Consider the following 12,524-nt stretch of genomic DNA (forward strand, 5'->3'; position numbering starts at 1 on the left):
ATGTTTTCCGGTGTCGGAAAATATCCTGCGACTAATGTAGAACAGACACGCGCCAGTTTTGTCCAAATTCCTTGTTTCAGGTGGAAAAGCAGGCGTAGCTGTGCAGATGGAGAGTGTCGTCTGCGGTGTCATCGTGTCAACCACTTATATTGGGTTGGCAAGCACTACCTACCATTTGTTCCTGTTTGTTTATGCCTTTCATAAGACATTATTCACGTTGTTTAATTGCATATGACAGCTGATATTGACAGGGTTAACAATATAGACTTTCAAGGTGTCAACTAGATCTCGAACTAATCCATTTCGCGTAGCAACTTTTGATTGGAAACTATGGTTCCTTCATACATTCTGTGTGTCCAAGCACTCCACGGTCTGACGTTTGCACGTGGAGCGTTCAGTTGCTTGCAAAATGACTTCACTGCATCAGCTCAACATATTACTATATAAGATGACTCTGCAGAAGCCTCAATTTTTAGTGAGGCGAGCTGCATCAGAATTAAGCGACCGCCACGTGAAGACAAGGACGTTGTTATAAAAAGAAAAGAAATAGGAAACCATTTGGTGCAGAATGTGAAATATGACAAAGTGAATGATTCTGGAGGTTGTAATGGTGATGGTTTTTCCTCACACTTCATAGTGTCAACTCTGTTTGAAATATGGTTACTTTGTACCAGGATAAATAGTGTAGCATGTATGATTGGGCAGTGATGAGCAGTACTTGAAGTACCAAGTACTACGTTAAGTGCACTTCCGAGTACTTTATTTTAAGTACTCCTTTCTCATAGTATAAACAGATGCAAGACGGAAAAAAATAACACAATAAAAATGCATTCAACGAGTACGACTGGTTGCATGGGCAGCTATATACGGAAATCATGTAATCTGTTATAGTTCATATTCATATATTCATGGGTATGCACTTTTGGCTGGCTGGGCTTCAGAACTGGCATTTGCAAGAAATGCTAACATACTAAAAAAAAGAAAAGAAAAGCTGGACTAAAGAAGAATATTAACACACACTCTACCTTTAGTTCCATTTTTTGCACTTGCACATAAATTGCAAGTTTTCCCTCTTCACGCTTCACCAACTTGCCTAGATTACTGCGCTAACTCAGTTGCAATGTATTAATAAGGGACCATGAAATGATTTTCGCGAATTCGGAGTACTCTGCGGGAAGCAGTTCTGATGATCCCTCACTATCGTACACACATCGTCTATTAACCATATTCAGTACAACGGAGGTGCAGTTATCAGACAAAAATAGCGGGGCGTGACCGCTGAATATATGCCTTCGAAGCGGGCTTACGTCATCGCCAACCAATTCTCTCAGCCAACTGTCCACGTCGAGGAAGACACACCCCGCGGGACAACGTGTGTGCATGGTTTCGGTTTGGACAACAACGACGTCGTATATCTGCCGTCGAAATCACTTGAAATATGGCTTAAGGCAAATTGTCAGAAATGGAGGAAGAGATTATGCGACACACACAGCGTCTATGGATCGTTCGATACTCAGCAGCTCGTAAAATATCACCGACGGAGGTATGTTCTGACAAAGAAGAAGTTCAAAGAGGAAAACGTGCCCGGTAACCTTGCTGACAGTCAAGGGCTATATTACATTTTTCATAGGATTCTGTGTCAACGGCTAGATACAATCTTGCCTCCAGGTCAAACTGAAACATATTTCATGGTGAAGTATGCAAGCTTGTTTGCAAATGTTGCAGTTTGCTCGCAAGAGCCCGTCCACGAATCGGCAACATGTTCTGTGTATGAGGTCACGGCCAGTTCGCCTCAGAAGGCGGGCCGTAGCAGCTGCTGTTCACGCCCGTGGTTAATATAGAATATCTTCGCTATTTGAACAATTTTCAACTTCATATTTCACAGAGTCAATGTTTTAGTACAGGGGAACATATTAAAAATGATCGTGGGTTTGTCAAATATCCTTTCATGGTTCCTTTAATTGACAAGTACTTTAAAGTATAATTGCCAGTACTTTGTACTATACTCCATTCTTTATGTAGCAGTTTGGGTACATTGCCCACCATTGTAGGATGAGAAAGGTGACTATCAAGGCTCCCTTAGGGTGCACATTGTTGTGAGAAGCCATCTGATCATCATGTAGGATGCCATCATGGAGGAAAACTAACTGAAGTACTTGAACAGATGTGACCGCAAGCAATGACTTGGTGCTCAGTCTGTGGATACATTTTGCCCCATCCCCAGGACTCTTTAATGTGACATAAAATCTCGGCACACGGCACCCAGTACCTGATATCCATGAAGTGCAACGTGAATGGGGAAATTGTACCGTGCCACAAAGTTTGATGGTGTGCTTGGTTGGGCTTGGAATCTGAAAACAAAATCTGATCCCCAGTGACGGGCCCAAAGTACTTGAGGAAACTACCTCAGAAATAAGTCAAGGGTCTCCGCAGTGGCGTAGCCACGGGGGGGGCTAGGGGGGGATCGAGCCCCCCCTACCTGCCACGACCCGACCCACGCAAATCGTGCAAATCCGAGGAGAAAATAATATATGGGGGGGGGGGGGGGGACCAGTGTGACGATCGCGAAAGTTCTTGCAGTTCATGGCGGTTTTTCAAAGTACTTACAATCCCGTGACACCACCTCAGTGGACATGACAGCCTATATATGTAATCGTATTGTGAACGTCCAAATAAATTATTTTCGTTCTTTTTTTTTTTTTTTTTCAACCGCATTTTGGGGTGTCGACAAGTATATGTGTGTTGTCGCACCCAGGGTCAGTGGGGGGGGGGGGGGGGAGTTTTCTTATCGAGCCCCCCCTACCTTGGAGGTCTGGCTACGCCACTGGGTCTCCGCAGTAGTTTTAACCCTGCTGTGCATTGTCTGCATGGCGAAGAGCAGTAGTGGATGAGGCTGCTGTAGATAATTATTTTCTCATTCCCAAAAGGATGAATTTAAGATGTGCAGTGTGTCCAAAATGGCACAAAACTTTTTGGAATTGTCTTTTTGGAAACATGATGTCATGTGACATTTGGATACAAATTTTATGGTGTGCTACCGCAGACTGCAATTAATAGTTGCATTGCATGGACAGAATTAAATGGGAGCCCACTTGCCTTGCAGACTTCTCATCCTCCTGTGGACTGTTGCAAATGGCTCAGGGGAGAGGAATGTGCCCTCCATCCACTTCTTCCGGCAGACCTTCAACGGGGCGCTTCACCTTTGATGTCTTCGATACTTCTAGAAGGTTTGTAAGAACGGCCCAATGATTGTTCCTGGGCAGTGCTGGATCCAGGGGGTGTTGAGCGATTGCTCCCACACAAAGCATGAGGTGAAACGCTATGGCGAATTCGCTTGGTCAAAATGTGACAAAACGGCCGAGTGCTCGGAAATTGATAGCCTTTTGCCTGAGTTGTGTGACGTGACAGTTGCCACCCGAACATGAGTACCAGGAGTCTAGCGGTTTTAGTCGCATCACGCTAGGGGCAATGAACGTGCTAGATTGCTGCATTTTGACCAAGCGACCATGACAGCATGAGATATGGCAGAGAAAGTTTGCAGAAAACGACGACCAGAATTTGCTATTAGGTTACCTCACCCCCCTGAATGCTTTGATAAAGTCTCTACTCCCCTTCAAAATGAGGCTCTGGCTCCACCCCTGCTCTTAGCCAAGGCTTACCATAATGATCGAATATTAAGTTTTCCAGCAGCATTTTTTTCGACAGAATTGGAATACGATCTGGAGTTCAAGTTACTTGCAAGACACTTGATTCAGTAACAGACATTCTGCACTCTAGTTGGAGCTGAAAAACTGCACATATGTATCGTTGAGTCTCCTGTCATTGGTGTGTGTTTGAAAATTTATACTAAATGGATTACCAATGATTCTGCAGAGCTAAATAGGAATGCAAAGTTTCAGAAACTGTTAGAAGTTGCAGCCATATATTTCAAATGTTGTAAACGTTGATAACACACAGAAGCATTGGACTTGTGGTGCTGGAGCTGTTTGCTATGGATTCCATGGACAGTGAGGATCACTCAAATTTCTACAGAGGGCACACAAAAGAAAGCTGGGTCCACCAAACAAGAGGCTGTTATACTGGAGTTACGTTTCAGCTAACTGGCCTTGTGTGAAAAATAATGACACTATACTTGACACCGTGAAAAACAGTGCTGGATTAACTATGGCAAAATTAAAAGAAGCTGTACGAGATACGAATACTGTTGGGATGCCAGGGCTGGAGAGGCATGATGCGAGGCTTGGGAAGAACAATGAGGGCAGCGAACTATTCGTTTAATGGCGAAAGGCGAAAGCAATACAAACGATACAACTGACAAGCGAACCATCGAGTAGGCATGGCGAGTGACAACTGACTAGTGGCAAGGGAGTCTCTGGTCTTAGAGCTGGCGTGAGCAATGGGCGACCTCTGTTGCACTCCAGGGAGAGCGTGGCGTGAATGAGGAGGAGGGGAAGGAGGACCCTCGCAATACATGGAGGACGTTGATGTGTTGGGCCAATAAGTGTTCCACACAGTACAACAGATTCGGTAGTGATGTACGAATAGAGCCCTGTGTTGTAGTAAAACATGACACTCAACTAGGTAAAACACGTCTTGGCAAAGTGCAAATTCAACCACATATATGGGCGGTGGGGAATGCTAAGCACTGCACATTCTTGTCTCTTGTGTTAGTCTTAGTTATCGTTAACCTTGTTTAATTCAAAGTGTTGTTTAATCCCACGTCTTGTGTTAATCTATAATGCAAGAAGATCACTTTTCTTTTTCCAGCCGAAGATGACATTTCCGCTGGATATTACCAAATTCTGCCCTGTTTTATAGCTCCTGAAATAAAACCTGATTTTCAAAAGACAGAAAATCTGAAAACACAAGGCCCTATGTCCAAAACTATATTCATAGTCAAAGGGTAGAGTCTTTGAACACGTTCCTTACCAGTTTCAGTAGCTGGTTCCATTGATGAAACTATCATATGAAACATAGTTTCATAATAGTGTGTAAAACATCATTGCATTAAACATAATAATGTTTCATACAATGATTTCATCAATAACAACTAGTAGACGCAATGGCCCGTATTTTGTCAGGTACCAATCTGCAGACTACTGCAAGGCAGCTTGTACATTAATAAACGGAAGTTTCGGTGTTTTTATCTTTTTATCACTTGGTTGACCACACTTGACAAAGTGTCTACATTCCTCGATTGCTTTTACATAGTGTTCGGGCATACACTTCTTTTTGGAAAACTTCGAAATGGGTGACATTCAACACCTATTTATTTAGTTAGTTTGACTGGTCTATAAAATGGACCAGCCATGTGTACTGGCTGTTTTTTTTTACTGTTGTGACTGAAACTCCATTCATAATGCAACATATGTGATGCAGCTCTTCCACGATGACTCCAGGCGCTCATTTGCTGAGGAACAGCTTCGGAACACGACCAACGAGTTCCTCTGGCTCCAGGAGACATGAAACCTCTGGAACTAGTACCAGTGCAGAGATCATTCCATCATCAGTTGTCGTTGGTAAGTGAAACTTTATGCATTCGGTTGCAGTGGAACTTTTTGATAATGACAGCCTTGTGTGTTTGGTCGAACCCGGGTAAACCAGGTAATAAAAAAAACGAGTAAAACCAGGTATTGCCTCCCGATTTGCATCATCGTTGTTGGTGGGAAAGCCACGAAAACTGATCACGCCAGCGTTCAAATTCAGCCACCACTGGAGAATGCCAAATACTTTCCGCTTAGCACTGCCACTCGGCATCTCATGTTCACTTGAACCACATGAAAGTCCACTCTTTCACGTGCTAGAGTCTGATATTACCCTGTTTCATAGATCTTGAAATAAAGCATGATTTTTACTCCTCCAGTTGTCAAAAAATATATATAAAATATGAAAACACAAAGAGTCTGTGCACTGAAATTTTCTGTTTGTCTCGCAAGCTGCCAGGATCCTAATGTATTTATGCATCCAAAACAATAAAGTTACTCACCCTACAGGGTATACTGTAATCGCTTAAGGTATCTGAACGAGATAATGTTTAGCAAGACTAAAACAAGTGGCCATAGAAGACAGGTGCTTAGAGACAGGCAAGAATGAAAGATGGTGACATGAAAGTACTATGTGTTACTTTCAAATTTGGAATCTGTTAAAGCACAGTATCAGTTTGTGCTTTCAGTAGTATAGCTAAAGCCTCTAGGGTTCTGCATTGGAAAATTTGTTTTTCTGCGAGCTAAACATTACAAATCCACGAGTGTCCCCAAGTAAAAAATGTGAAATCCGCAGGATGTTTCTGTGGCTTTGTAACTGAACAAGGGATAAATGGTGCATGGTTAGAGCCTGAAGCTTTAGGGTTTAACACTCCTCTTCCCCGAATTTGCATTCCAAATTGAAGGTTGCCTCTTTAGGGTGAAACCCGATTTTTACCCAGCAAATTACCCTCACTGAGACATCTGTAGGAACTCACACTAACTCGTTCGGCAGCAAATGCAGTTACACCACCGTTTGTACCGAACCAGTTCAGTTAGTTTGAGTAACTGAGCCCGATTTCTCCCCGAGTTCTGCATACTGGAAGTTTTTCCACCCGAATTTGTATGAATTTAGAGCACATGTTTATTTATCCGATTTTTACTCCCCGAATGTAGAAAAAAAATCCCGAAAACTTCAGCCTCTATGTATGGTTTATTTTTCCTTCCATTTTTCCAAGGAGAGGAATACCATAGCATTCTACCAAACTAACAAAAGACTTCACGGCTTCCCACGAGTTCGCAAGTATATATGTATTGCAGCCATTAGGGTCATGTGGTACTTACTTTAGTTTTCACAACATAACATAATATAACATGACGCACGAGAGGATACAGGAAGGGTGCAGCACTTTGACGGATTGAATGTAGATGTTGCAAGTGCATCTTCCTGCAACGAATTCTGATTGGCTTTACTTGATGACATTCCGTCAGCTACCCAGAAGTTTTGGAATGCTGAAACAGGGAGGCACCACACACGCTACTAAGCTGCGTCTGGCATGTGCGCACTACACTTGTATGCATGTGCCAGGTCAGCGCACTTCACTTCGGGGTGGTCCGAACTATTGAGTCCCAAAATGCACTGTAGTGCATCTCTTTTGGCTCATGAAAGAAGAAAAGTCAGAAAAAAAAAGGTACGCAAGAAGTGAAATGAGTACAAAAAACCCGGCTGCCCATCTGAAAGACGGCCCGAAAATATTGCAGGTGGAAATACAGTAAACCCTCATTAACTCGAACTCGCTTCTCTTGAAATATCGGCTATTTCTTTTTTTTTTTTTTTTTTTGAGTCCCGATCTTTGTCTCAATACTTCTTGTGTATTTGGGACCTTTTTGTTGCCCCAGTATGTATATCTCGAAATTCCGTCACCTGTAGGTCACCGTACCTACTGCTGATAATGTACATTCTTCGGTCCCCCAGGCTAGATAAAGGTCAAAGCCTCTCAGTCCTAGTTACTCGCTCTCACCCTTGCAACATTCCGCAAGCTGTGGCAGGCAGACCGCAATATAACTGAAACGTCATAAAATTTCTTTAACCAGTTCAAATAACGGCTCACACTTACCCAAATTACTGACTGTAGGAAAAATTTAAATTATGCTATCCTGTTGCTATGCCAAAATTGCTTGGTCCATGGCCATATCCAGCACACCAACGCCCTTCCTTAAAGGCACTCCTAAATACGAGGGGCGTTCAAGTCAAACCGGGACTTTCTGTCTCCTGAGTGTACAAATGGCTCCCGCTACTTCTTTTCCATCATTTTCACATGCGACAGGCCTCCGCGTTCACCACATAGTGGTCCAAAGTTTGTGCAAAACAGAAGACACGTGCTAGACAAGATGGCCGACAACTAGGTGAGCGCGTACATCAAACAGCGAATTGTCATGAAGTTTCTTGTGAATGAAGGTGTAAAGTCATCTGAAATTCACAGAAGACTTCAGGCTCAGTATTGCACGATACACTTAGCCGCAGCAAAGCGTTTGAGTGGTGCAAACGGTTCTGAGACAGCTGTACATCAGTGCAGGATGATCCCGGCCGATGCGGCTTAGAGCCTAGTGTCACAGTTCCTGAGAACATCCAACTTGTGGAGCGCCCGATCCTCAAGGACCGACGGATAACATGTTTCGAACTGACTCGGAAGACGGACCCTTCTGTGGGAACGTTGAACACTATCATTCATGAACACATCCAGTTTCGGAAAGCAGGGCCTCATCACCAAAGCAGTCCTCCTCCTACAGGACAATGCACGCCCGTATACCGCGCATCTCACAACACGCACCTTACAGGAACTTGGCTGGGAGTTGCTGCCACATCCCCCTTACAGTCCAGACCTCGCCCCCAGCGATTTCCATCTCTTAGGGCCACTGAAGGCGTTCCTTGGGGGCTGCCACTTCAGCGGCCACGACAAGGTCAAGAATGCGGTCCAATCATGGCTGCTACGCGTCGGTAAGGATTTCTACGCTGCTGGCATCCAAGGCGTCGTGAAACGCTGGGACAAGTGCATTAGTGCAGCTGGAGATTACGTTGAAAAATAAAACTAATTTCTCGCCTGTAAGTTCATTTTACTTTTGCGAAAAAGGAAAAGTCCCAGTTTGACTTGAATGCCCCTCGTAATTTGGACACCATAGTACTTCGGGCCTCACTGTGAGGTGACCATTTCACCACATTGCCTCCAGCAATTGGATTGGGTATCGCCCCTGGCTGTGGAACTCTCCCTCATCCACTCATGAAATAATGTAATAATAATAACAATAATAACACCGCAAAGGATGATGCACAAAGGGCAAAATTTAGTATGTGTGAGCAGATTTAGTCCTTTAGGGGACTAAATGAATGGCAACAACCAATAGTTCCTTTCTAGACTAAATGCATGGGGCGAAATGAATGTCACAGAGCGGGTACTGCATATCATGGTTTGTCCTCACAGTCCATATGTACATAATGCATTTGCATCCATGATCATCCATGTGCATGCATCTGTAATCCATGTGCATGAATGAAAATATGTTAAATTAAACCATGAACTGTGATACATCAAGTAAGATAAAATCTTGTGACATGCATACGACACAATCTGACAAGGGAGAACCGCCATTTCTTAATCATCAGTGGGCAAAAAATTATATAATTTCTTAGTCTTGCTCCATCAAATTCACAAAGCGCACATATTTACGTTGATCGTTGCATACAGTGCATACATTTGGGACGTTTAGTAACTATTAGATGTCCTGGGGTGCAACTTTCAGTGCCAGGGGCTAAAATGGGGGCAATTGCTATCTAGGGGACTAGAAGCTACAATTACTCCCCACTTTGCTCTTTTTTGTCTTAGTTCTATCGTTCTCACACTCGTAATTGTGGCTAAGTGGTCTGGGGTTGCCAGTCTGACCTTGTCGTGCCTTCCGTCCTAGTTCTTTCTTCCTCTATCACATTACATGGTACAGTCCCTGTTCTCAACGTCTGGTATGAAATTCTAATTGTCAGTTAACTCTGATCGTGGTAGGAGGAAAACATCTGATTTAATGGTGTGTGTAACTTGCACCCTGGTTAAACCACCCCTAAAATTTGCCATGATCATCTCAATTTCCTGTCCCAGTCCGCCATAGAAAATTTAATATAACAAAATGTCGCAGCGCAATTCATGTGCCGCGACTCATTTCGCCTTCAGCAACCTTCCGAGGGAGCCCAATTCTTAACGGTTGGACCGGTTCTTGAACCAAACTGGTTAGAATTAGCTAGATTCAACCGCTACAGTTGGCTTCCAGAGCTGAACCAGAACTGAACTGATAACATTTTCGGTTTGACTCTCTGCTCTCTACTGCTTTTTCATTGTGTTTCGTCATTCATCTGTGTTTTCTGCTTTGCACCTCATCGTTTCATCTCACAAACTGATTGGTGTTCCCCTTTGGTAGTGAGCCACAAATTAAGTGATAAATTTCTCCATTTATCGTCAGCTTGTATCTGTTGTCATGGTTCGCGTGTTGACTTACACAGAAATGCACCAGGCCATCCTTTATTGTGTTACTATCTTCTTTTCCTTTTTATCTTCTTTTTACTATCTTCTTTTTTGTGTTACTATCTTCTTTTTCTTTTGCTATCTTCTTTGCATTCCTACTCCTCTAAACATTGTCCGGTTCTTCATTTACTAGGTTTCTTTGGCTACATCTGTGTGAATGGTACTCTGGGGGAATAAGATAAGTGGTTGTTCTGTGTATGCATTATTTGAACGGGCTGTGACTCAGTTTACACTACAACCATCAGTACAGTCACCACTCTATTTAAAGGGGTTGCGTCATGTGGTCTCTGGTTATTCTGGAGAAATGTAAAATGCAATTGCTGCACAAGCCAGACTATAGGACACCATTTTTTAAAAAAGTGAACCTTTGTCTTATAATCCGGTCAGAGGAAAATCACGATTGCTGCCTTGCGTTTACGATGTGCGGGGCCATTCTTGTGTTGGAATTAGAGGAGACAGGAAGCAGTAGTCCGTTTGTCTCGGTTACCAGATTCCAACTGGCCCGAGGATGTTTATTTACTCGAGCCACGGGGCAGGTGCTGGATGTCAGGGACTGGCGATGCGGCTGCTACAGGGCTCCCCCCCTAGCGACCTGACGGGGGCAGGGAGCGAAAACTGGCAAGCTTGCGTGCCCAGGATACGTGGCGTGGTCGAGGAATCGGGTGACTTGGGTGGAGAGGTGGAGCTGTGCGGTTGTCCACGGAAGAGGGTGCCGTCGATTTGTGGCTGCTGGGAAGGGGCGAGCTGAGGGACACGTCGAGGAACGCCGGCTTCAGGCGATGGACGGAGACTGTGTCCTGCCGGCCGTTAATAAGGAGGGTGAAGTGGTGGGTGGTTCTGGTGGTCACAGGGAAGGGGCCGGAATACGCAGGCTGCAGCGGCTTTCTGACGGCATCGCATCGCACAAACACGTGAGAACACGTATCCAGGTCGGGGTGTCGGTAGGTCGGACCGGACCGGGAAGGCGAGCGGGGTGGCACCGGGCGCAACGAAGACATAACACGGCGAAGTCGGGATACGTAGTCCTGTTGTGCGTCGGGTTGCGGGTCTTCTGGGACGGACAAAAATTCACCGGGAAGTCGGAGCGTTGTGCCATAAACCAGCTCGGCGACGGTACAGTGAAGGTCGGATCGGAGGGCTGTGCGTATTCCAAGAAGGGCAACGGGGAGTACTTCGGGCCAGGGTGTATCCGGAGTGGCACGCAAGGCGATCTTGAGCTGTCGGTGTAGTCTCTCGATGAGCCCATTCGAAGCAGGATGATAAGCTGTTGTACGAATACGTTTGGCGCCCAATGCGTTCGTGAAAGCGGCGAAGAGGGCAGACTTGAACTGCCGACCTCTGTCGGTCGTGATGATGGATGGTGCGCCGAAACGGGAGATCCAGGTGTTGATAAGAGCCGATGCGACTGTTGGAGCAGTGGAGTCAACAATGGGCACCGCTTCCGGCCAGCGGGTGAAACGGTCAACGGCCGTCAAGATGTAGTTGAAACCCTGGGAATGCGGAAGTGGACCCACCAAGTCGATGTGAACATGGTCAAAACGGGCGTCAGGTGGCAGAAAAGGTGCTGGCGACAGACGGGTGTGGCGCTGGGTCTTGGTTCTCTGGCACGGCAAGCATGTGCGCACCCAGTGCTTGATATCAGCGTGCATATTCGGCCAGACGTATCGGGTGCCTATGAGCTTTTGTGTGCCTCGGACGCCGGGGTGGGAGAGAGCGTGAAAGTGATCGAAAATGGGACGGCGTAATGCGAGGGGGACGAAAGGTCGTGGCGAGCCCTGTGAAGTGTCGCAAATCACGGCGGCCGTCGCCCCGGGGAGGTGAACATCTTCAAGCTTGAGGCTGTTGGACGCGGGCTTCGTGCGCAGTACGGCCAGCTCTTCATCAGATGACTGAGCAGTGACAAGAAGGTCCAGAGACAGAACGGCTGAGCACTGCGCTGTAGAATTAGAGGAGACAGGAAGCAGTAGTCCGTTTGTCTCGGTTACCAGATTCCAACTGGCCCGAGGATGTTTATTTACTCGAGCCACGGGGCAGGTGCTGGATGTCAGGGACTGGCGATGCGGCTGCTACACTTGTTTTGTGTTCCTCCAACGGCAGCCATGTGACAACTGTTCACCGCGTGCTTCAGCTTGAAATCCTCGGTTCAGCATGTCAGAAAATTTTATCTGATACAGGAGGCAGCAAAAGATTGCACTGAGTATATACATGCAATGCCAACAAGAAAACGTTTTGCAGCCATGCATCATTGCATCAACAGATAGAGGACTATCTCTCTATCTTTGTCATGAGCATCACCAACTATCACTTCCCATGATTTGCCAGATGATTCTAAGTCGAACCAGATTCAGTAGCCTCCAAATCCGATAATGAAGCGGACCTTGACTGACGTACCGTTGTTCATGGCACCTCTTTTTGTTCTCTAACCCTCCCGTGTAATAAAAAACTTTGTATTACACAGGTACGTATTTTGCGGGTATTTTTTATACGTTGGGTGCAC

General features: G+C 45.4%; 1 protein-coding gene across 1 annotated transcript in view; it reads left to right on the forward strand.

The window, feature by feature from the left end:
* LOC135384736 (mutS protein homolog 4-like) overlaps positions 1-12,524 on the forward strand; it is a 103,787-nt gene that overhangs the window by 10,998 nt on the left and 80,265 nt on the right. Inside the window, exons 2-3 of the mRNA XM_064613925.1 lie at positions 3,104-3,227; positions 5,380-5,519. Of these exons, the coding sequence (XP_064469995.1) occupies positions 3,104-3,227; positions 5,380-5,519 (264 nt within the window). The remainder of the gene's footprint in view (positions 1-3,103; positions 3,228-5,379; positions 5,520-12,524) is intronic.

The sequence above is a fragment of the Ornithodoros turicata genome, chromosome 2, assembly GCF_037126465.1.
Source record: "Ornithodoros turicata isolate Travis chromosome 2, ASM3712646v1, whole genome shotgun sequence".
Lineage (NCBI taxonomy): Eukaryota > Metazoa > Arthropoda > Arachnida > Ixodida > Argasidae > Ornithodoros > Ornithodoros turicata.